Below are 26,137 nucleotides of genomic sequence, written 5' to 3'. Positions count from 1 at the left end.
TGGTTCAGCGGGTTTGCATCACTTAACGGCAAATCGTTGACAAACGCTGGGACGTTCAGTGTTGTGCGCATTAAGCCAGACACCAAAGGGCAGCACAGACCTGTTATTACTCGCTCAAGCATGGCTGAACAAAACCAGTCTCTACCACAAATTGGACCCAGACCTGCCCAGGGTCTCGTAAGTAGATTGCACGGAGGAGTAGAGTTCGTTATTGGAATTAACTGTGAGGGACTTTTAAACCTAGGCCTGTGTATGGCCTTCAATTGAAGCTGCTTCTGCTCCGCCACTCTGCCATTGGACTCTTGATAGTCGTCTCCCCACACTGCTGCTGGGGGGACTTTTTAACATAGGCCTCTGTATGGCCTTCAATTTTAGCTGCTTATGCTCCGCCACTCTGCCATGGGCCCCTGTACCGCCTCCTCATGCTGCTGCCAGGCCCGTAATCTGCCATGGGCCCCCGTACCGACTCCTCATGCTGCTGCCAGGCCCGTAATCTGTCATGGGCCCCTGTACCGCCTCCTCATGCTGCTGCCAGGTCCAGAGTGTGTCATGGGTCCCTGTACGGCCTCCCATTGCTGCTGTCTCCATCGCCACACTCTGCCATGTGCCACTTTCAGGTCTCCTCAAACTGCTGGTGGGTTCCATTTTGTCATAGGGTGCTGTATGGCCTCCCATTGCTGCTGCCTCCACCGCCACACTGTGGCTCCACACTCTGGTTTTGGCCCCGTGACTGCCCAAATGAGTGAAGTGTGCGGTGATTCTAAGATCGACGGTACTCATCTGCATGTCATACTGACTGACAGTATTATTTCTCTTCCCCAGCAGACTCCAAGGGCATTTAAATTAAAGGTACAGTATTCTGCACTAATATAAAGGCTCTCTGAAGCCTAGAAACACCCTTTTTATAAGTTAAATTCGCAGCGAATATATTCGGCTCGAAACGAATTTATTCGGCGAATTCGGCGAATCAGCCGAACCGAATTTTTGAATAATTCGCTCATCTCTAATTCTGGTACAAAGCATTGCAAAGTTATTTACAAATGAAATAAAGTGGGTTTTCTGTCAATTTTGCGTTTTTGTTTGTTTTTGTTTGTTTTTGTTTTAAATGTGATGTGTATAATGTTAAAGGTGTAAAAATGTTAACAAAAACAAAGTTTAAATATTAATTAGAAACTAGCAACAAAAAAATAAGCAGGAAAAGAGTTCAATGGAGAAGAATAAGGTGTTAGTGCTGATTAGAGTAAACTAAAGGGTGATAAGGTGTTAAACAGAGGAGCATTTAAAGCGGAGTTCCACTCACCCTGTCAAAAAATAAGTCAGCAGCTACAAAAACTGTAGCTGCTGACTTTTAAAAAAACACCCACTTACCTGTCCCTCAGTCCTGCGGAGTGTCGCCTGCAGCCCGTTTCACCGGCCGTCCTGTATTCCAGGAGGCCGGCATCTTCATTGTGGGCACCCGTCTGTGATAGCTTGCGGCTTCACAGCCGGGTACCCACTGAATGGTCCTGTAGTCTTCTGGGACCTGTCACGTGTCCCAAAAGACTACAAGGAGGGAGGCATAATCCTGTCTCCGCGCCTAGGCGATCGGACCGGAAGTGCGAGCGGGTACCTCTCAAATTTGGGTAACTGCCCCTGACCCCCAAATGTGCCAATACTTAATGGGGAGCAGTCCTTTTGGGTGGAGCTCCGCTTTAACCACTTGCCCTCTGGAATATTTACATCCCTTCATGACCAGACTGTTTTTTGCGATATGGCGCTGCCACTTTAACTGACAATTGTACATGCAATGCTGTACATAAATGAAATTTTGTCATTTTTTTCCCCCCAAAAAATAGAGCTTTATTTTGGAGGTATTTGATCACCATTTTTTGTTTGCAAGATAAAAAAAAAAAATAGACCATTTTGAAAAAAAAAACATTTTTTTTTTACTTTTTGCTATAAAACATCCAATAAAAAGAAAATTTAGCCCAAAAGTATTCTACTACATGTTTTTGATTAAAAAAAAAAAACTCAATAGGTGTTTATTGATTGGCTTATATTTATAATCGGCGAGTACTTGACCGAAAGTATCGGTACTTGCTTATTAAAAATGTAAATTGCATTAAAGAATGCAAATGGCACTGCAAAGATCAGCATGCAATTCCTGTCCAAATCGTATGCAGTTTCCCCACTGTTCCTGTGTGAACTCATAGCCAAAGTTTACACAGGAGCGGTGCGGGAAACCTCTCTGCAGGTATCCCATGCTGAGTGTCCATGGCAGGAGAGGAGAGAAAGTGGTGGGGATTTCACATGGACTGTTTTGACCAATCAGATACCATCTATGCCGGACTGTCAGTGCTGCAAGGAGGAAAGAAAGCAGCGGGAATTTCAAATCCCCGCTGCTTTCTCATCTCTCCTACCACTGACACAAAGCATGGGATGCCTGCAGGGCAGTTTCCCTCACTGCTCCTTTGTGAACTCTGGCTATGCAAGCCTGGGTTCACACAGGAGAGGTGGGGAAACTCATGCGACTAGGACAGGAATCACATTCCTCCTTCAAATCACATTAATTTTTGCTGTGCAATATGCATCCATTAACGGAAATCACACTAAAAAGTATCTGTTAAGGTATCGGGAGTCTTCGTACGAATACTCATGAAAATACTCCGTATAGGTACCGATATTGTTGCATCCCTAGTTTTACATGTTATAGCGTCTACAAATGGCGGTATAGTTGGTCTGGCTGAAAAAAGACAAAAGTCCATACAGTTCAACTAAAAAAAAAAAAAATGTTATCTTACACCCACAGTTGATCCAGATGAACACAAAAAAACCAGCAAAGCATGATCCAATTTTCTCCTGCAGGGGAACAAATTCCTTCCTGATCCCCCGAGAGACAATCAGATATTCCCTGGATCAACTTTACCTATAAATGTTATATCCAGTTATATTTTGTGTATCTAGGAAACAATCCAGGACTTTTTTAAAGCAATCCACTGAGCTGGCCAGAACCAACTCTTGAGGGAGTCTATTCCACATTTTCACAGCTCTCACTGTGAAGAAACCTTTCCGTGTTTGGAGATTTAATTTCTTTTCCTCCAGACATAAAGAGTGCCCCCTTGTCCTCTGTGATGACCTCAGGGTGAATAGCTCTACACCGAGTTCACTATATGAACCACTGATGTTTTTATACATGGAGATCATATCCCCCCTTATGTATTATACATGGAGATCATATCCCCCCTTATGTATTATACATGGAGATCATATCCCCCCCTTATGTATTATACATGGAGATCATATCCCCCTTATGTATTATACATGGAGATCATATCCCCCCTTATGTATTATACATGGAGATCATATCCCCCCTTATGTATTATACATGGTGATCATATCCCCCCCCCTTATGTATTATACATGGTGATCATATCCCCCCTTATGTATTATACATGGAGATCATATCCCCCCTTATGTATTATACATGGAGATCATATCCCCCTTATGTATTATACATGGAGATCGTATCCCCCCTTATGTATTATACATGGAGATCATATCCCCCCTTATGTATTATACATGGAGATCATATCCCCCCTTATGTATTATACATGGAGATCATATCCCCCCTTATGTATTATACATGGAGATCATATCCCCCCTTATGTATTATACATGGTGATCATATCCCCCCTTATGTATTATACATGGAGATCATATCCCCCCTTATGTATTATACATGGAGATCATATCCCCCCTTATGTATTATACATGGAGATCATATCCCCCCTTATGTATTTATACATGTTGATCATATCCCCCCTTAATCTCCTCTTCTCAAGAGAGAATAAATTAATTTCCTCTAATCTTTCCTCATAGCTGAGCTCCTCCATGCCTCATCAGTTTGGTTGCCCTTCTCTGTACTTTCTCCAGTTCCCCAATGTTCTTTTTGTGAATTGGTGCCCAAAACTGAACTGTATATTCCAGGTGAGGTCTCTCAAATAATCCAAATATGTGTAAATTAATAAATTACTTGGTTTATGTGAAAGTTATAGCATTGAGTTCACACAAGAGCAGTGGGGAAACTGCAATCAATTTGGACAGGGACCACATTCCATTTCAAATCTCATGCTATACTTTGCGGTGCAATTCGAGTCCATACATTTTTGAATGGATGTAAATCGCACCGCAAAGTATTGGTACTCTGTATTTGCAAGTACTTCACCAAATGTATTGGTACTTCTACTCGCCAATCAAAAAGGGTATCTGTGCAACCCTGTTAAGTACTACCCAGGGTGGATTTGATTTAAATCACTAGTCAGTAAGGCTTGATGTAAATCCTAGTTTTCTACATAAAGACTAATTCTTGCTGGTATAACTTTAATATGCAAGTAGATGAAGATTTTTAGAATAACAACTTTTCATATTAGTTTTTTTATCCCCAGTTTAATAGGTTAATCATTCATATTTGGACAACTTTTCTGTTGTACTTAGGAAGGAGAAAAATAATCATTACCTTAATAATAACAATTTAAATAGATTTATTCAACTGAAACAATAACATTCCAGCATATGTGATTTGCTTAAACAAACATCCATGTTTAACTAATTTGGCTAAACAAAATATATATATTTTCAGAAACTTAGACTGTCAGCCCCTTCCTCCTCACACTTCGTTTCACTTTCTTCTTGTGCAGATCTATTCCACTCCAAACAATCAGAAAAATATTGTTTCTATTCTATTCACTGAACTTCTTGAAACTCAGCACTGAAGGGGTTGATTCTGTATTCATAGGTTTGTAGAAGTTAGGATGAAGGTCTTTTTCTTAACTCTGTTCATGTTATAACATTTTTGCTGTGAAGAGGCATGTGATCTCCGCTGAGTCAAATTCAGTTTTGAGAACTGCAAAAGTAAACCAAACATCTGTGATAATATCTTGTAGGCAGAGAAACTGCCCAATAATCTTACAAAAACCTCTGGAAGAGCATGACATTGTGAATGGATTCATGGAATTTATTTACCAAAAAAATTAAACCTATACAGCCTTATTCTACATAATTAAAAAACTAATCTTTATTTCATGATGGAATAACCTTTGGATGGTAATATATTTTTCTCAAAAGGCATTTTATTTAAAAAAATCCGATTTAAATAAAAAAAAAATCAGATTTTTTTTATTTTTTATTTTTTTTAAAAAATCATTGATTTTTATCCACCCTGGTACTAACTATACCTACTGTATGCATTGCATCTCTTGTTCAAAATAAAACTAGGCTGATTTAAAAAAAAAACATGCTGGCAGGTAACATTTATTGCAGAAGATACTCTGTTCTTCTCTTTTGTGATAAAACTCCTTTTCTACCTGCCAGCAATGTTCTGTCAGTTGTACACCAAAAAGCGTAGTTCAGAATGCCTTGCATGCAAGGATGGCTAGTGTGCTGCAGGTGTGGGCTGTAAACTTTGACAATGTTTTGCACAGTGAACACAGGAACATTAAGATCTCTGGATATGGACTTGCAACCTTGAAATTGTCCTTGCTTTTCCACAATCTTTGTTTTCAAATCCTCAGACAATTCTTTGCTTCTTTTTTTCTTCTCTGTGGCACACAGAGACGCCCAACAGAAAGGTTGAGTCAATTTTTCACCATTTTAACTGGTTGCTGGTGTGATTTCTGTATTGTTAGCACCTGTTGATTGATAATTGGTTACAAATTACAGGAGCATCACAAACTTGGAATGAAATTATTTCTTACAATTTTGAGAAGGTGCCAGTAATTTTGTCCAGTCCATTACTGGGGTTTTGCGTGGAATTTGTCAGATTTGGCTTTGTTTCTCCACTTTTTTGTGTCATACCAATACAAACAAAAGAAATCTACATGAGAATTCCTAAACATTTGTAATTGCAACAATTTTCTGGGTGAAGTGGTTTATTATCTGACAGAATTTCCATGACTGTATTATGACTTTGGCCATGATTGTATCTGTATTTCCAGATGACGATATTTTTAAATCCAACAATCAGCATATTAATAAACAAATTATGATTTGACAGGCCCCGAAGTATTCCTTTTAGAATGTGTAATGTGTCACATCAGCCTTCTGCCCCTCATAATTCAGGCAAGTTTTGGTGTCTGATTATTTACTTATACATTAGTACAGCCACTTTTTTTATGAATGTAACATTACTACAGCAGACATTATAGAATATGAATGGATTTTAGCTCTGGTAGTTTAGAAAAAAAAGTCTCAATGATATTTGCTCAAACCATTTAACAGCGTGTATTACAGCCAGTTTGACAGGGCTCATTAACCACTTGAGCTGTGGAAGACTTTACACTCTTAATGATCAGGGCATTTTTTTTTTACGCAGCACTATGCTACTTTAACCACTTCCATACCGGGTACTTTCACCCCCTTCCTGCCCAGGCCATTTTTCAGGTTTCAGCGCTCACACTTTGAATGACAATTGCGCGGTCATACAACATTGTACCCAAACTAAAATTTTATCATTTTTCTTCACACAACTAGAGCGTTCTTTTGGTGGTATTTAATCAACACTGGGGTTTTATTTTTTGCTAAATTAAAAAAAAAAAAAAGACCGAAAATTTTGAACAAAAAACATGTTTTTCTTTGTTTCTGTTATAAAAGTTTGCAAATAAATAATTGTTCTTCATAAATTTAGGCCGAGATGTATTCTGCTACATGTCTTTGGTGAAAATAACCCAAATTAGGATGTAATATTTAGTTTGTAGGAAAGAATTCACAAACTATGGGATAGATCTGAATATTGATCAATACTGAAGTACTGACAGTCAATCTAATTTCTTGAGGTCCAAGGATGTCAGAACAGTACAGATATCCCCAAATGACCCCTTTTTGCAAAGTAGACAGTCCGACGTACTTCATAAGAGGCATGGCGAGTTTTTTGAAGTTGTAATTTTTTTGTCATTTTTCGGAAAATTAAAAAATTAAAAAAAAATTCACTTTTTTTTATATACTGTCACCAGTGCAGTACAGCGTCATCATATAACTGGCATGGCAGTGATAAGGGACATTGACTGGTGACAGTACGAAAAAAAAAATCATTTTTAAATTTTTTTTATTAGTTTTAATTTTTTTATTTTTTCTTAAGATTTTTTTTTCATATTTCACTATGACCATAGTAACATTGTACTACTTTGGGGAAGTGATCAATATATATATATATATATATATATATATTATATATATTTTTTTTTTTTTTTTACACAATTTACTTATAGCAAAGAATTACATTGCTATAAGCAAGCATTTACCTGAATGACATCGATTCATTCAGGGTTTTTTTTTTTTGTGCTTAGCTGTGATTTGGCCACGACTAATCACATGTCACAGCTGGGCTGTGATTGGCCCAGCTTGTGCATGTGATTGCTGTGACCATTCACAGCTAGATACACTTGTATACAATGGATGGCATGAAAGGAAGCCTTCCATTGTATACAACTGTCATGTGACCTGCTGTGATTGGTCACAGCAGGTCACATGGTACCGGCAACGGGGCCGGTACACAGATCTGTCATCGGCCGTGTTCGAGGTACACGGCCGGTGACAGATCGCGCCACAGAGCTGCCCTGCGGGCAGGCACAATGCACAAGCCTGAAAGGACGCCATATGGCATCCACCCGGAGGGATGAGCTGTTCGCCTGGCCGCCATCTGGCTATAGGCCAGGCAGCAACTGGTTAACTAGCAATTGCACGATCATGCAATACTGTACAAAAATGACATTTTATCTTTTTTTTTTTTTTTTTTCTTTTTTTTTTTTCACACAGATACAGCTTTCTTTAGGTGATATTTGATCGCCTTTTGGGTTTTTTATTTTTGCGATATAAACTAAAAGCCCAAATGTTTTGAACAAAAAAAAACCCCTGATATTTTCTACTTTCTGTTTTAAAACCTATCAAATTTCATCATAAATTTAGGCCGAAATATAGTTTTGCTACGTCTTTAGTAAAAAAATATCCCCATTAGTGTATATATAAATTGGTTTGTATGAAAGTTAGAGGCTACAAACTATGGTATATATTTGAAAATTGATCAATCCTGATGTACTGGTCAAAGGGACGCTGACAACGCGCTCGTCCGCACGAAACGCGTCAGTGGGGCCTAGCCGGTGACGTCACGCCGTCCGAGCCGCTTGGAGACCGGCGGCCATCTTTGTTCCTGGTTTTTTGATATGTGAGTGTGTTTTTCACTGCCTAATAATAAACTCTTCAAACATACTACACTATCAGAGTTTCTTTGGGGCTGGCTGCACCACTGAGCCCCCTCTTTTAAGGTGGAGTTCGAGTGTGGGTATAGGCACCCTGCATCGATGAGCCCCTCATTGGCTATTTGAATACTCATCACTGCATGCTTGATGACCTCCTGCTGGCTGGATGGAGGACCACAGCTGCTAGAATCGATTTGCTGATTACCTGCCGTGCTGATGGTCTGTCAGATGACCCTTACACCTTCAGTTCCTGAGCACCAGGAGTGGTCTGACAACTCAAATGTGCAGTCTTATGCGCTTTCTGGTTAGTGCATATTATATATCCACCTAAGAGCACGGAATCCACAGTATTTGCACCTATCATTGGGACTATTGTCACGTCGCAGGAGACGGCATGATTTATCACTATAAGCACTTTATCCAACACCACTATTATTATATATATAGGATTCAATTTTATTTTCAATATCAGTTTATGCCACTTTTAATCAATTGTTTTTATATTCATCTTAGCGCTGCATTTTACATATTATTATCCTGTGAAGGTTTGGGTCTGTACCTTTATGCTAGCTGCTTATGATCTACCTTTTTTTCCAAGCGCTCGTAATACTCTCCCTCATTTGGATGACATACATGTACATGATCCGGCCTGCCAGTGCCGCACGCCTGCAGTAAACGTATGGTGGGTGGTCTGCAAGTAGTTAATGTCATCGACATGTTTTAGAGAAAATTAGGGTGTCCCTGTGTGCAATACAACTTCCCCATTCTCACCTCACACAGGTTTTGGAGTCATCAGACCTCGATTATCCTCACATTTTGGGTCCGTAAAAAAAAAAAAAAAAAAAATACACTTGCCCCTATTATCTTGATGACTTATGTGGGGAGTTCTCACTCTATCACTGAAAGTTATTCTGTGCATCTGGAAGTTACAAAGGTATTTTTTTTGGTTGCTTGAAGCGCTGAAATCATCAGTTTAATATTTGGACAACTTTTATTGCATGTTGCTGTTGTATGTTGGTATATATTGGCTCAGACTGTTTTTGTGTTTTTGTTTTTTTTATAATATTTTACAAAATGTTTTTTGGGAGTGATAATGGAAAGATGCAGTGGTAGGCCTCTTCCCCATCCTTCTACCAGGATGTGCAGCTTGAACCTATTGCACTGAGGCCTGGACAAACTGTCTTGTGGGCAGCTTAGCAGAGTTGATGTTCTAGGGTCCACTAGATTGTAAAACAGATTCAGTCTGAGTCAGGGTGGATTTGATTTAAATCAAACTGATTTAAATCACTAGTCAGTAAGGCTTGATTTAAATCCTAGTTTTCTACATAAAGACTAATTCTTGCTGGTATAACTTTAATATACAAGTAGATGAAGATTTTTAGAATAACAACTTTTCATATTAGTTTTTTATCCCCAGTTTAATAGGTTAATCATTCATATTTGGACAACTTTTCTGTTGTACTTAGGAAGGAGAAAAATAATCATTACCTTAATAATAATTTAAATAGATTTATTCAACTGAAACAAATAACATTCCAGCATATGTTATTTGCTTCAACCAGTGTTTCTCAATTCCAGTCCTCATGGACCCCCAACAGGTCATGTTTTCAGGATTTCCATTATTTTGCACAGGTGATTTGATCAGTTTCACTGCCTTAGTAATTACCACAGCTGTTTCATCTGAGGGAAATCCTGAAAACATGACCTGTTGGGGGTCCATGAGGACTGGAGTTGAGAAACACTGGCTTAAACAAACATCCATGTTTGTTAACTAATTTGGCTAAAATATATATATTTTCAGAAACTTAGACTGTCAGCCCCTTCCTCCTCACACTTAGTTTCACTTTCTTCTTGTGCAGATCTATTCCACTCCAAACAATCAGAAAAATATTGTTTCTATTCTATTCACTGAACTTCTTGAAACTTAGCACTGAAGGGGTTGATTCTGTATTCATAGGTTTGTAGAAGTTAGGATGAAGGTCTTTTTCTTAACTCTGTTCATGTTATAACATTTTTGCTGTGAAGAAGAGGCATGTGATCTCCGCTGAGTCAAATTCAGTTTTGAGAACTGCAAAGTAAACCAAACATCTGTGATAATATCTTGTAGGCAGAGAAACTGCCCAATAATCTTACAGAAACCTCTGGAAGAGCGTGACATTGTGAATGGATTCATGGAATTTATTTACCAAAAAAATTAAACCTATACAGCCTTATTCTACATAATTAAAAAACTAATCTTTATTTCATGATGGAATAACCTTTGGATGGTAATATATTTTTCTCAAAAGGCATTTTATTTAAAAAAATCCGATTTAAATCAAAAAAAATCTGATTTAAATAAAAAAAATCTTTTTTTTTTTTTTTTTCTTTTTTTTAAATCATTAATTTTAATCCACCCTGGTCTGCGTTATCTTGTGGGGTTAATTTTATATCATAACCACAATGTGAGAAAATAATTGTCTGTAACTGTACATTATTAATAAATTGTATTGGAGCAGGCTATTAGGGCTCTTTCAGACGGACACTTGGGAGGCAGTGAAAATAGGCTGCTGAGCCACGGTTTTTCCACCCACCAAAACTGTCACAATACAGCTGGACAGGGCTGAACATAAGCCGCGATGCTGCATTCTTTACTTGGGTGCAGAGTTTGAAAAGCGGCACCTCTGGTCAAAATTGCCCCTTTGAGTCCAATAGGCTCTGCAACCATGTGCAATTATGTATGTCTATGGAAATGGTAACATTTTTGTGTTAAATAAAAATATTGATCAAATCTTGTATAAATCAAACGATTTTATCCTTTTTTTTTTTTCTTTTTTTTTTTTTTTTTTGCTGTGAAAATCTCATATAAGGGAAGTTTTCTTTTCTCATATGGTTTATACAGGGATGATGGCACTACTTGTTACCCCACCTGCCATTTTATATTCAGTTCACTAGGGTCACTCTGCAACCATGTGCAATACACAGATGATATAACCGCTCCTCGCCGCCTGTCAAATGCTCTCTAAAAAGTATTTAGAACATGGAATGTTTTTCAGGGCAAAATGTGAAAGAGCCCTTAGACTGTCAGGACTGGAAGGAGCTCATTTTGTTGGGGCCCGTTCACACATAGGGCAGTGACTAGGGCACATAGAAGACAATAGTTTGTGTCCCATTTGCAGTGAAATGCGGCCTGGAGGCGTGGTGTAGTAAGCTGCGATAAAATGCACACTTGCTGTATGTTATCGCAGTGCACAAGCAGGCATCGTACAGCAGCACAACACCCTGTGCTACTGTTCAGTGACATGAATGAAGTGTCACTTTGTGCACTTCAAATAAAGTTGACAAAAAGGGAACATTGATGCGCTGGGGCGCACATAACACTGCCCGCTCACCGCAGCCAAAACTGACAGCTGCCCGCATAGTAAACTGAAGCGTTTAGTTAGTCATGGTGAACAAACCCTAACTGTGCAAAAGAAGAGCTGGATTTTATTTTTGGTATATTGATAAATTTGTTTATGACTTAAAAATATAAGTTTGAGATCGGGGTGTGTATCTGCTGAAAAATAATTCGGAATGAATTTTTAGATACATGAGTGTAACTTAGTATGTGTGTGTGTATATGTGTGTGTGTGTATTTGTATATGTATGTATGTGTGTGTGTTTTTGTATATGTGTGTGTGTATGTATATATGTGTGTATGTATGTATATCTATCTGTATATATATTAGAGAGAAAAAATTTACAATAAACATACTTTTTTTTTTCTTCCAGTTATGCCCCAAGTTTCTGCATACCAACTCAACGAGTCATACCTGGCCTTTCAGTGCTGTAGCAGAACTTATAGGTATGTCGTCATGCTCTTTTAATTTTGTCTTTTGTTGTTCAGGATTTTGCTCTTTTACCAATTTTCCTGGCTACAGTTTATCCCTGATGTTTGAAGATATCCATTACCTGTTCCATTCTTACAGACAGGACTAAATGACTTGCCGCCATCTAAATACTTTCTCTGGTGAGATCCCCTCACTGAGATTCCAGATACACTCTGTGACCTACGCGGGATCGCTGCCACCAATATGTGACGATCCCACGATCGCTGTCACCAATATCAGACCCCTGACCTTCTCACCAAACTCGTTACCAAAAGGACTGGCCAATCTGAAATCGCGATGTCACGTGTGTAACAATGCCACACCCAGCCGCACCCTGCACAACGATTTTACAGCTAATGGACCACAATCGATGTACCGGCAGCCTGAGCGATTGTTACTGGGTCAGGTTAATTACGCAATTAACCCTTAACACTGCCACCACCTCCTTTTTGTACAGAGAAAGAGGAAACTCGGCGATATCCGCAATAACACTATAATGGTTGACGTAATCGTCTGTATAACACGGTCCCTGCAGGCCGATTTTACAGAGGGTTAAACAAACACCGTAGCTTCTCTTTTAGAGGCAGGAATTCGTAAATTGCAATTAAGAGTTATAGAAACAGTTCAACACTTTCAGAAGGAAAGATTTATTACTGAAAAGTCAAAAAGGGGTGCAATAAAAATATTTACAGAACAAAGATATATATATATATATATATATATATATATATATATATATATATATATATATATATATATATATATATATAAATAAAAACTTGCCAAAGTCCTGGGTTAGCAGATCAAGTTTCAGAGCAAGAGGGCATGGGTCTCCCCAGGTGGTATTGATGTAAGTGGGAGAATTCTTCAACTTAGCTCTCTTAGGCATGACAGCCCATTTTGTAGTTCCCTAGCAGGGGGTTTCTCTGAAGTCAAGGACCAATGCCCCATTTAGGGAGGGATAGTCGGGCGGATACCTCAACTAGAGCCAGAATCTCTCATAACTCATATTTTGCTCATCACTTTTCCTATGCACAAGTGACATTCCACCCGCGGGTAGATTATTATGCAGACACGTCTGAGGATTGATTAGATATGAATTATGAAATTCTACACTGAATGGTTCACGAGATCTACTTTTCTGTTTTTGTATGTATTCCAACCACGAAGAGTAACCTGTTCAAACTGTTCGCCTCCTCGTGGCCAATCTGACAATATGCCTGGTTTTTATGTAAGTCTCTCATATTCTAAGATATGAGACATAGTGGAAAAATGGATTTTTAAAAGTGTTAGCTGTTCCTGCCTTCCTTTTGGATGTCTTTGAACTCCTGGGAAGGCTTGCTGTAGCTTTTACGAGGTGCTACATTTTACAGGTTCTTTGGACAGTGAAGCCACAGCTCCCTTGGGGGTCCTACAGCTCATATCCCCCCTGCTGGGCTCTGGCCTGTGACACTTTTAACACACACACACGCTGCCATATGTCACTGTGCCTCTCACAGAAAATGGAGATTCTTAACAAAATGGAGGCTGCGTCCTGCCTCTGGTGCGTACGTTCGCGGCACACTCCACTTGTTCCATTCTTTCGGTAAGGCCTTGGTTGTCCTTTAAAAAAAACAAATGTGTATTGTTATCTTAACCACTTACCCTCCTAAGGATTTACCCCCCCCCCCCCTTCCTGACCAGGCCAATTTTTGTATCATGACGCTGCGTTACTTTAACTGACAATTGTGCGGTCATGCAATGCTGTACCCAAATGAAATTTACATCTTGTTTTTTTTTAGGTTTTTTTGCAGACAATTTTGAGAAAAAAACTATTTTTGACTTTTTGCTATTAAACCTGTCCAGTAAAAAAAATTTTAAATCAAATTTCGGCATAAATTTAGGCCAAATCGCTAAAAAAAAAATCCCATTATGTGAAAATTAATTGGTTTATTTGAAAGTTATAGCGTTTACAAATGGCGGTATAGATACTGGAATTTTTTTTTTCTTTTCTTTTACTAGAAATGGCGGTGATCAACTGTAGCGGACATTCTGACACTGGGAGGAACTGACTTGGTGTCACTGACATCCCAGTGACACCAATACAGTGATCAGTGCTAAAAAAAAAAAGCACTGACACTGTACCAATGGCACTGGGCAGGAAGGAGTTAACAGGGGCGATCAAAGGGTTAACTGTGTGCATTGGGTGTTTTACTAGGGGGCAGTGTCTGTGTGCTTCATTGTAATCGCACTGCTCTGGATGGCTGTGCTGTGTTCCTTTGTGGAACGTTTCGCTGAATGGTTCACGAAATATTGGCATTTTTGTGGTGAAATTGGTCCCATAGGAATGTGGGAGCTGACAAAAGCTAGAGTGTGAGCCCACCTACACAAATCTTATATGAAAATGTTCAGCTATCACTGCTGCCACTAAAAATGTCCACGGCTAAGCCATAGTCCTGATAGTTTTCACAATATAACCATTTGTTTGCAACTCACGCCGCCCAATGACATTCATTGAAACTCCACTCTAGCCACCTCAAATTTGAAGGGCAATGTCTAAACTGCGACTGTGCCTTCATTTTTAATATTTCAGAGACATACTATGCATCAAAATGTAGGTCTGGGTCTTGTGATTCTCACAATATAAAGCTCTTCGATGTAGGATTTAAATTTCTTAAACTACAACTGTTTGAAGATGGCAACTGCCAGTGAAGTGAGCAAGTTGGAAATGTAACTGTGAAGCACTTTGGGCAACAACATTGCAATTAAATGTGCTATATAAATAATTAAAAGTTGAAATGCATTTCTCACTCTATCAAGCTTGCCATGTGCACTTTTTAAATTTGATCAATCAATTGGTTAGTGTAATGTTTACTATCTTTACTCACTCCAAACACTCCACACAGTTACTCTGCCCAGTCCAACCTTTTCACAGTTACTCCAGCCACTCCAACCACACAACAGTTACTCCGCCCACTCCACCCAGTTACTCCACCCACTCCAGTTGTAGACTACTGGTGGAGGCAAGAACACTTCACACAATTTCCCCAGAAATTGTAGCTTTTCTAGTTCTTACTATTATTATACAGGATTTATATAGCGCCAACAGTTTGCTCAGCGCTTTGCAATATAAAGGGAGACAATACAGCAACAATACAGTTCAATACAAGAGGGATAGGAGGGTCCTGCTGTGCAGACTTTTTATACCCTGTGTGTGTATAATATATATCTGCTTTTTGTGTTTTCTGGGCTCCCCACTGGATAGAGTAGATTGATGTAATTTCAGCTCAGCAAGTGCAGTGTCATTTCTTTGTTTGGCTGCATTCAGATGCCCTTATTCTGTTGTTAATCAGTGATTTACAGAATTATTGATTTTTGTTGCCACATTGCTCCACTTACCCTCTTTCTTCTCCAAGTATCTCCAGTTTTGGTGCCCTAGTTTTGTTTTTTTTTCCTTTTTAAGAGACACTCCTCAGCCTGTGCAGCTTCTGATCAGTCACACATGCAATCAGCTACTTTGGTTTCAGTTTTCAGGCGACGTACTTCCATCTCTAAGGGGACAGGAGGTGGTGCTGAAGGCCAGTCAGTGATATTACTTCTGCCCGCCTTTATGCGTTGGAGGCTTACAGGCCTTGGAATGGGGAAATCCTAGGGACGTACGGCAGTACTATTCCTCCTTTTTATTTTCCTGCTGCTGTGCTGGCAGAGCTGAATGTCACATACCTTTTGTGATTAGAGGGCAGTAGGTCACTTTGGTACTACTGATTGTAAAACCGTCGTATTTATACACGCTGCAATACTGCTGTACTGGGGAAGTGGAGATAAGACTGAACATTTAAATATAGAGTTTACTAGAATTGCTGTGTAAAGTCAAGTTCATTTCTGTGTCTTTCAGTTGGTCTTTAGGCAAGCCTGATTCATGTATGTTAACCACTTCCCGACCGGCCGTTGCATATAAACGGCCGGACGGTGGCAGTGCAGGGTCGGGTGGCCGTTTATAAACGGCCTCCCCGCACCCTGCTTGTGCGCGCTCCCTCTGAGCGCGCAGCACCGTGATCCGGTGCCCGCTGTGTCCTCAGGACACAGTGAAACACCGATCGTCGGACGGGACCTCTGTACGAGGTCCCGATCATGTGATCACTGATTGGCCAATCAGTGATCACATGCAAAGTAATAAGCAAGATGTCACTTGTGACATCATTGCTTACTACGTGTGAAATCTGTGAATGATCACAGAGGTCACATGGTACAAGGCTATTCACAAAAGCCTTGTACCATGTGACAAGCTGTGACCAATCACAGCTCACTCAGTACTTCTCAATGAGTGCAAGAATGCAGACAGAAAGAAAGAGAAATGATTGCTTTTACATCCTATATGGGTGTAAAAGCAATCCGTGTAAAAAAAAAAAATCATCACCCCCCACAAGTAGTACAGTGTCACCATGGTGACACTGTACTGCTAGGGTGACAGTATGTAAAAAAAAAAAAAAATATATAAAAAAATAAAATAAAAATGTAAAAAAAAATGTTTAAAAATTATAATTTTTGGTTCTAAACTAATTTTGGATTTTTTTTTTTACTAAAAAGATAACGGAATAAATTTTGGCAAAGATTTATGATGAAATATTTATTTGCAAAATTTTATTAAAAAAAACACTTTTTAAAAAATTTTTTGGACATTTTCATTTACATAGCAAAAAAAATAAAATTCCCAGCGGTGAATAAATACCACCAAAATAAAGCTTTATCTGTCTCAAAAAAATGGTAAAAAATTAATTTGGGTACAGTGTTGCATGACCGCGCAATTGTCATTCAAAGTGTGACAGAGCTGAAAGCTGAAAATTGCCCTGGTCAGGAAGGGGGTAAAAGTGTCCGGTCTGGAAGTGGTTAATGTTCATACGGTTCAGTGTTCAACACCGTGAGTAAACAGTTTTTCTGCAGTTACCTTCAAAAAGAATTGTTAAAGCAGGAATGGTGTCTTCCATTTCACAGTAGAATTGCAGGCTTCTTGCAGTTCCAACTACAGCTTTCTCTCTGATGCTGGAAAGGAAAGCTGAAAATGTTTCAAAATGACTATCATTCTTTCATTGATTACAGATAATGCCTACGATCCCGATGTCAACGCGAAGCAAATATGGATTGACAAAACTGTTCTTAAAGATGAGATCTGTCTCACATTTACAGACAATGGGAATGGGATGAATTTAGACAAATTGCACAAGATGCTTAGGTAAGTGTTGTGTTTTATTCACCGTTATGGGGCAGCCCAATATATCATGCAGAGTTCCAGACCACACCCACTCTAAGGTTGTAGATAGTGGGGATATATATGAATGCATGTACTAACTATACTGAGGGTATGGTGTTGTTTTTATTGTTGCACCTCATTTCCTGTCCCAGTCACACTTGTCACCAGCACGGGAAGTAAGAAACTCTTACTCTAGTCCATGCAACACTTAGAAGAAAATTAATTTGTGTTTGGAATTCCATTTTACTTTGTTATGTGTAGTATCTGTGACAACAGCAGTCCAACCGCTGCCCCAGATATGTCAATGGCACTCCCAGCCCCACCCCGCAAAGAGATTTTCTAGTTTGCAAGACATCAGTCTGTGCCAGAGGCTGACAGCAATTGTCACTCTGCAGTTAACTTTTTTTTTTTTTTCAAACATTAGCTGCCACCATTTGATTTACCAGAATCACACACCATTCACAGTATCTGTTATAGCAGCTCTGATCTTTCAAGAGTTAAGAAATGTCCCAAACAACCAACCAGACAGGGAGAAAACAGAGTTTTTTTAAAATATGGCAATTTTTTTTTTTCTTCCCACAGGCAAGGATTCTTTTGCCCCTTTCACACGTGGCAGGCTTTGTTTAGATTAGCATGAGATCTGTCCACTGTACCTTTGCTGATCACGCAGAGAGGGCAGTTTACAGGTCCATGTCTGCTCAGTTTCTGTATGGCAAACATGGACAGAGCCTGCTCATGCTCTGTGGGCGGTTGGGTGTAAACCAACTCTGCTTTCAGCTTTTGATCTGACCGCCCTCCAGATCTGACCTGCCTACATGAAGGGGGATGGATCCCCTTCGTTTTTTTAAGTTTTTGCTGCAGAACAGATAGAATTGGAGGTAGGTAGGCGTAAACGCACTGTGTCCGTTTACACCCGCTGGTTCATAGGGGGTGAGTGGAGAGTTCAGCCAGGTCCACCTGAAAAACTGACGGGAGGACTTGATCAGACCCTTCATATGAAAGTTCTTATTTACAGCATTTAGAGAATCCGCTTAACCATCCTGAAAATGAAAGGAAGGAAAATATTTACAGAAAAAAAGTATTGCAAATACACTGTGCACAATTATTAGGTAAGTTTATGAGGATATATTTCATTATTGAGCAACTACAGTGCTCCCGGTCAATCCAAAATAAACCTCAAACCTGAATTTTTTTTAGAAAGTAAAAGTGAGGTTTTGGCTTTTTTCAGGAGAATATCTGTGTGCACAATTATTGGGCAATTATTAGTGTGCAGAATTATTATGCAACTAAATTAAGATCGATACTTTTCCCATCTCACTTGTTTATTTTCATCTGTTAAAGTGAGAATAAACAACTCAATATGTACAAATAAACATTTCTGACAAAAAAAAAAAAAGTGTGACCAATATAGCCACTCTTCCGTTCAATAACAGTCATAAGTCTCCCATTCATGGATCTGTTGACTATCAACTTTGTGCAGCAGCCACAGCCTCCCAAACACTGTTCAGAGAGGTGTACTGTTTTCCTTCACCATTAATCTCCCAATTAAGAAGGGCCCACAAGTTCTCAATAGGGTTTAGGTCAGGTGGGGAAGGGGGTCTAGTCATTATTCTTTCATGTGTAAGGCCTTTATTGGCTAGCCATGCAGTGGAGTACTTTGATGCATGCAATGGAGCATTGTCCTGCATAAATATCATGGTCTTCTTGAAAGATGCAGACTTTTTCCTGTACCACTGCTTGAAGAAAGAGTCTTCTAAAAACTGGCAGTAGGTTTTGGAGTTGATTTTGAGTCCATCTTCAACCCATAAAGGTCCAATTAGCTCATCTTTAATAATAGCAGCCCATACTAGTACATCCGCCTCCACCTTGCTGATGTCGAAGTGGAGCTCTGTGCCCATTACTGATCCAGCCAAGGGCCAATAAATCTGGTCCGTCAAGAGTCACACTCATCTCATCAGTCCATAAAACCTTTGAAAAATAATTTTTAGATATTTCTTTGCCCAGTCTTGATGTTTCAGCCTATGTGTCTTGTTCAGTAGTGGTCGAGTTTCAGCCTCCCTTACCTTGGCCATGTCTCTGGGCACTGAAAACCTTGTACTTCTGGGAACTCCATGTAGGTTGCAGTTCTGGAATACAACAGCACTGGAGGATAATGGGTTCCTGGTAGCTTCACGTTTGATTCTTCTCAAATCTTTGGCAGTTAATTTGCGGGGTGTTTGTTTTTTTTTCTCAACATGTTTCTTGTGACCCTGTTGACTATTTGCAGCAAAACGTTTTTCTAGTTCTGTGATCAAGCACCACCAATATCTTAGCAATTTCAAGAGTGCTTCATCCCTCCCAAAGACTTTTTAGAATTTGACCTTTCAGAGTCAGTTAAATCTTTTTTGGCCCATTTTACCACCTTGATATAGGGTGTTGATCTCCTTAGGCCACACCTTCACTCGATACACAAATACACATCACCTGATATGCTTAAATCCAATAAGCATTCATACAGCTTGGATTTGGACAGCGTGCATAAAAATGATGGCTTGTCAAAATACTCACTTGCCTTATAATTGTGCACACAGTGTACAGACAATAGCAACAGTAAAATGTATGGGATTAAGGATTGGTTCACACGAGCCAACTCCAAAGTTGTGCGATTTTCAGTGCAACTTTGGAGTCTGACTTTGATACAATTTTGATGTGACTTTAACAAGACTTTTACACTCTGTGGCCCTGAAGCTGTACCAAAGTCAGATCAAAGTAGTGCAGAAACCTTTTCTGAAGATGCAGAGACTTCAGTAGTGTCAATTGGAACTAATGTCATAGAGATGCATGACATTTCACATTTCCTGCGACTTTGGGTCTCACAAGTTTGATCCCAAGTCACAGGAGTGTAAACAGAGCTGAAAAGTAACAACTATTTAACTGCTTGGTGTTTGGCTTTGGATTATGTCCAGTTCTGATAGTCAGTAGCCCTTTGTTTTCATTGGAAAATTAGGAGCCCCAAGCTGCAGATTGCAGCCGTCTTTTCTGGTCCATGAGGAAGGCATGTGGATAAATAACATACGTAAGGGTTTGTGGGTGTCAAAATGTTTTGATAGTTCAGCAAGCACTCCTTATGCCAGTTTTTCTAGAAGTATTCATATTTTCAAATGGCCCTGTTTTTTATAGTCCAGCAACCAACATATTATTGTACAGATTGAATTTAACAAACATATACCTCGAATGTATCTATCTTTTAGGAAATTTAATGCAACCATTTGGTCTGCTTTGCATTATAGCAGTCATGTTAGGTATCAAATAATCCTGATTTATGTATACCACAGGTATGAAACGCAAGGCCCACCAGGCTATTTCATGTGACCTTCGCACCTCTCCTGCAGCTTCGGCATCCACTTTGTCTCAGTAGTCAGCAGCAGAGATGCAGAGAAGAGGATAGAACTTCTCCGCCAGATCCTGCACTGTGGGGTGCCGGGTGCACTGTTATATCTGCTGGAGTTGCCTTTTATAGTGACTGTGCCTGTTTTGGGAGATTGGGAATTTTATGTCTCCCTTCAGGAATCCCTGAAAGGTTTGCAAGCAGCAATAGGATTCTGCCTGTCAACAACCTCACAAAACCGAGAGAAGAAAATAAATGGGCTGTTGTAAATCTCTAAACCACTGCTCTTGAATTATAATATATATATTATTATAATAATACTATGGTTAAGAGATGGCAATTCATCCCATTATTTGTTTTTTTTTTTTTTTGTTTTTTGTTTTGTTTGCTTTTTATGACGTATGCGATCAGCCCCACTGACTTGCCTTTTTCCCTTTTCCCCTTTTTGTGCATTAACATTGTCTTTCATTCTTCTCATGTTTCAGTTTCGGATTTAGTGATAAGGTAGCCGTTCATGGTCATGTGCCTGTCGGTCTGTATGGAAATGGATTTAAGTCGGGATCTATGCGTCTGGGAAAGGATTCCATCGTATTCACAAAAAACGAAATTGGAATGCACGTGGGAATGTTATCTCAGACCTATTTGGAGAAGATTAATGCAGAGCATGTCATTGTGCCGATTGTCTCTTTCGACAAGCAAAATATCCTTTTTGTATTTTCTTCTCTATCATGTGTGCCTTCTTCAACCGCATATGTTAACACATGTCGCAGGTGCACTCAAACCACAGAACTTTTTATAGACTGAAGAGGAAATTAGGCAAAACATACTTAACTTCCTTTAAAAGTAATCGAATCATAAGTAGGAAGAAGTTATTTTGCAAAAGAGAAATACTATACCTCATTGGCAAGGAAAGAGATTTTTTACAAGATGCTTTTTGTTTCCACTGTAAAGCAGAGCTACAGTGGTTAGACAAAAAAATAGAAACACTACATGATTTTCAGGTGTGAAAGGGACGACATGTTTCGCATTGAAAACAGTGATGTAACATTCTTTTGCTTCTGCTGTGTGATGAGACGCCTAGCTAACAGGTGGGAAACCTAACCTTTGTCATTCACTGCATGCACTGCTAGTAATAGTCATGTCAGAGCTTACTGATCTTCAAAAAGGACAAATTGTTGGTGCCGCTTAGCTGGTGCCTCTGCGACTGAAGCTACCAATTTATTTGCAGTGTTGCGAGGTACAGTATCAAAGATTGTGACGGCATATTATTTATTTCTGGTACTTATATAGCGCTGTCAATTTACGCAGCACTTTACATATATATATTGTGCATTCACATCAGTCCCTGACCCTCAAGGGGCGTACAGTCTAAGGTCCCTAACTCACATTCATACATACACATACTAGGGCCAATTTAGACAGGAGCCAATTAACCTACCAGCATGTCTTTGGAGTGTGGGAGGAAACCCACGCAGACACAGGGAGAACATGCAAACTCCAGACCGGAGTTGCCATGATTGGGATTCAAACCAAAGACCCTAGTACTGCCAGGCGAAAGTGCTAACCATTTAGCCACTGTGCTGCCCACATATACAATTTCCAGGAATATGTGGTCTGATAAGAATAAGCGCAATCGACATGGTCCGCTGACCAAAAGGACGTTGTGCAGGATTGTGACTCGGAATAAGAAAGCAACAGTGACTGCAGAGCTCAGTCTCAGTCTTCACGGGACTGAGATTGAGCGCTCTAGGTAGTTTGTTGATGCTAGTGTGTAACTGCCTGCCTGTACGAGGTATGAGCAAACCTCTTACACTGACATTTTGCAAGAGCCCTGCATCGCACCAGTGATCTAATCATGGGTGCAATGTTTTACAGGCTCCTAATAAAAAAAAATAATAAATTCACATTTTTACATGCAAAAATGTTTTTTTTAAAACATTCTTTAATAAAATTTGGTACATTTGGGTACTATTCAAAAATTCCATGGCTTACCAGCACCTTTTGAAGCATACCAGTCAAAGAACAATATTGAACCTATAGCCAGATCGTCAATTATACAACAAATGGAGATTACAATACAGCTGCCATTGTTTAATTTTGGGTAGGGAAGGGTTAGCAACCCTGTCTAAGTTTTGTCTCTGTCCTACCTGGGGAAGGCCCCCTCAATAAATAAAAGTGAGGTGAAATCCAAAGAGGAAATAGTCCAACCTGTAAACTTCTTGTGATAACTGTTTAAGGCCTGTTGCACACAGTGGTAAAAAAAAAGCAGCATTTTTTATTGATCTGCATATAGATGCATTATTGTCTATGAAACAGTGCACACTGCTGCATAAAGACCAGTAATACAGCGATGAGCACAGAGCCATAAAACAAAAAGAGAAGAATTTACTGTGGAGTACAGTAATTTATGCATGCTTAAACACTGTAAGCCCGTGTATTGAAACACTGACAATGAAGAAGAATTTTAGGCGTGTGTATGCGCACATATTTATATGTATTTACACAAGGTCTTAACGGAACATTTTAGTTTTTCTTTTAACAAGATCCTGAGTATAAACATCAGTAAATATATCACGACAGTGTGCAACTGGCCTAAGGGCTTTTTTTTCTTTTTTTGGTGTGTGCTCCAGTGTCCAGTAATCTCATCAGTGACAGTGCAATTTAAAAGGATTTAGACTTGTGTATTCCCCCAGATTACGAAAGTCCAATTTCAGCCTAAAGACATTTCTGAAATTGTAATCGTAACTTTTTTTTTTTTTTACAGAAAAATTGTTGACCCTTTAATGATGAGAATATGTATAGAAAACCAAAATACTTACTTTTTATCTAGGTCAGGGCTCGAGGATTCCAAGGCGCCAGGTCACCATGGAGATTAGAAACTGCGTCCTAGTGCCTGGGCTTTTGTCAACCATCTGCTGTCAGGCACCGGGACGCCGACTTCACTGATCCAGGGATTTGAAATCCCTGTGGCATCATCTTCTATCCTTACCTCTGTGTATAGACAAAAGGAATTTTCAGTTGGTCAGCACCTTCACATGGACAGCACTGACCAGTCAGAATCAGTCTAGCCCGTCCTGTTAGTGCTGTGAGGAGAGAAAGCCGTAGGGATTTCAAATCCCTGGACTGGTGAAGAGGTGTCCCGGTGCCTGATGGCAAGGTGTCGTGGGACACAGCAACAGCGGGACCAGAGGGGTGAGGAAAGGGGGTCTAGTGTAAGGTCACTTTACAGATATTTGTTTTGTAAAGATGAAGTTATACTTCCACTTTCCGGCCTGCCCACTTCTTTCCTTCCATCCTTCCAGTTAATTAAAAAAAAAACTGGCTGCTAGATTCAAAGCAAATTTTTGACCAGCCATGATCTAGGTTACAGTGAGATTTATTACTACCTTTACCAGAATACAACCAATTACAGCAATGCTCTCTTACAGTAGTATTCAGAGGCCATTGCCTTTATCAAAAAGGGAGAAGGGGTTTCTTCCTTTTGAGAGAAGGAGCTGAGATTCAAAACCTTTCTTGTGGCAGAAAAGATGTTTTATAGCAGATGAGCTAAAAATAAAGCAATACTTGTGTGTGTTGTAGGCAGAAGGGCATCACGCACCGTTGGCCATAGGGGGGCACCCAGGATTGCTTTCCATAACCCTGGTCTGTGTCCTAAAACATGGAGCAGATTCCTTCTTTTTTTTTTTTTCCTTATTTTAATTTTGAATATAGAGTATAAATGTTAAGTGATGGATGCCCCCTAGTGGAAATAGCTAGTACTAATTTACAATGCACCTAACATTTAAAATGAAAGTTATCAAGGGTTTACATAATTAAAGCGGTATTAAACCCAAAAGCAAAAATCTATTGCAGCTTACCAACTCTTGGATGTCATGGCTGCATTCATTTTCTTTTTAAGGCTTTCATTCCTTTTCACCTGGGGATCCAGCCAGTAAGTCTGTTGTTTTTCAAAAGAACAACCTCTTTTGATGATTGTCAACTACAGGGATGCAGCAAACCATTTAACACTGTGTAAGTCTTTATCCCAAAAATTAAAAATAACTTGCTGTAATTACTTGTGAAGTGTTAGGCGTTTGGCTTCAATTTGTTAGTGTATCTAGATCTGCTAGTACATCTAACACTCCACTCCATCCAGACTGGCAATGCTGCTTTCCAAAGGTGTAACTCCCCTCGTGCTTCTTCATCCAGAGTGGAGGCGCTCTAATACAAGAGGTGTGTTACTGGCCAGATCACCAGGTGAAAACAGAGGGGGAAAATATTGAATACAGCCACCACATCTAATGATTGGTAAGCTGCAATATATTCTATTTTCAGGTTTGAGTTTAATACCACTTTAAGTTTTCATGGGCAGCACAGTGGCTAAATGGTTAGCATTTCTGCCTGGCAGTACTAGGGTCGCTGGTTTGAATCCCAACCACGGCACCACCTGCCTGGAGATTGCAAGTTCTCCCTGTGCTTGTGTGGGTTTCCTCCCACACTCCAAAGACATGCTGGTAGGTTAATTGGCTCCTCTCTAAATTGACCCCAATATGTGTATGAATGTTAGGGATCCTAGATTGTACGCCCCTTGAGGGTTAGGGACTGATGGGAATGTACAATATATATGTAAAGTGCTGTGTAAATTGACGGCGCTATATAAGTACCTGAAATAAATAATCTATTACCTGATAGCTGTTAATGGGAGAACAGATATGTAAATAAAGAGGCGCTCTGGTTCCTAAGCAAACTGTGCTCACCCCTGGCTGATTGATACAAGGCATGTTTGTTTTGATCTGCCTGTCAAAGTCCTGTGATGCAAGACAGAGCTGAATGTTCTACAAAACTGCAGAGTCTGTTCACTAGGCTGTGACCTGCAGAGTTGGGGGAGGGGGCTGCTTACATAAGATCATTGCAAGGGAAATGTGAAATGGTTTTATTTATATAAAAAATTATTTTATTGAAAAATGTTACAATTAAAAATTGTTTCTTTCAAGGTATGCATCGTGTACACAACGCTCCCAGCAATTTTTGCGTTCTTCATAGCATCCCTGGAAGTCTTCATGTGGGATGGTGTTCAGAGCTAGTGGCTCTTTGGACATTATACAAACCACCAAAATGGTGTCTTTTCAAACCATTCATCTTCAAACAAGTTGATGGTGTTCCTTCTGATCAGGTGACAAGTTCTTTGGAACAAGTTTTGCACACAGTTTTCCCATGTTCAAATTCTCCATCCTGATTTCATGAACAATTTACTTTTCCTCTGCAATCATTCTGATAGTGAGCCGTCCACATTATGTTCCATTTTTGAGGAAGAGGGGCGTCCTAATTCGTCTTAACACCTTTTCGTCCTTCCTTGAAGGCCTTGTGCCATGGGTACACTTGTGCAGATAGTGCAGCTTCTCCATAAGCTTTCTTCACCATTTCCATAGTTTCACTTTTACCTAATTTCACACAAAATTTTATTGCTCACCTTGCTTGCATTTTTAAT

General features: G+C 39.6%; 1 protein-coding gene across 1 annotated transcript in view; it reads left to right on the top strand.

The window, feature by feature from the left end:
• The window catches only part of MORC3 (MORC family CW-type zinc finger 3), a 113,990-nt gene that overhangs the window by 25,879 nt on the left and 61,974 nt on the right, over positions 1 to 26,137 (top strand). Inside the window, exons 2-4 of the mRNA XM_089677924.1 lie at positions 11,979 to 12,051; positions 17,153 to 17,285; positions 21,156 to 21,370. Coding sequence (XP_089534050.1) covers positions 11,979 to 12,051; positions 17,153 to 17,285; positions 21,156 to 21,370 — 421 coding nt within the window. The remainder of the gene's footprint in view (positions 1 to 11,978; positions 12,052 to 17,152; positions 17,286 to 21,155; positions 21,371 to 26,137) is intronic.

The sequence above is a fragment of the Staurois parvus genome, unplaced genomic scaffold (assembly GCF_062004578.1).
Source record: "Staurois parvus isolate SC_StPar_1 unplaced genomic scaffold, SC_StPar_1.0 ptg000195l, whole genome shotgun sequence".
Lineage (NCBI taxonomy): Eukaryota > Metazoa > Chordata > Amphibia > Anura > Ranidae > Staurois > Staurois parvus.
Note: the sequence above shows the minus strand (reverse complement) of the source record. Positions and strands in the feature narration are given on the sequence as shown.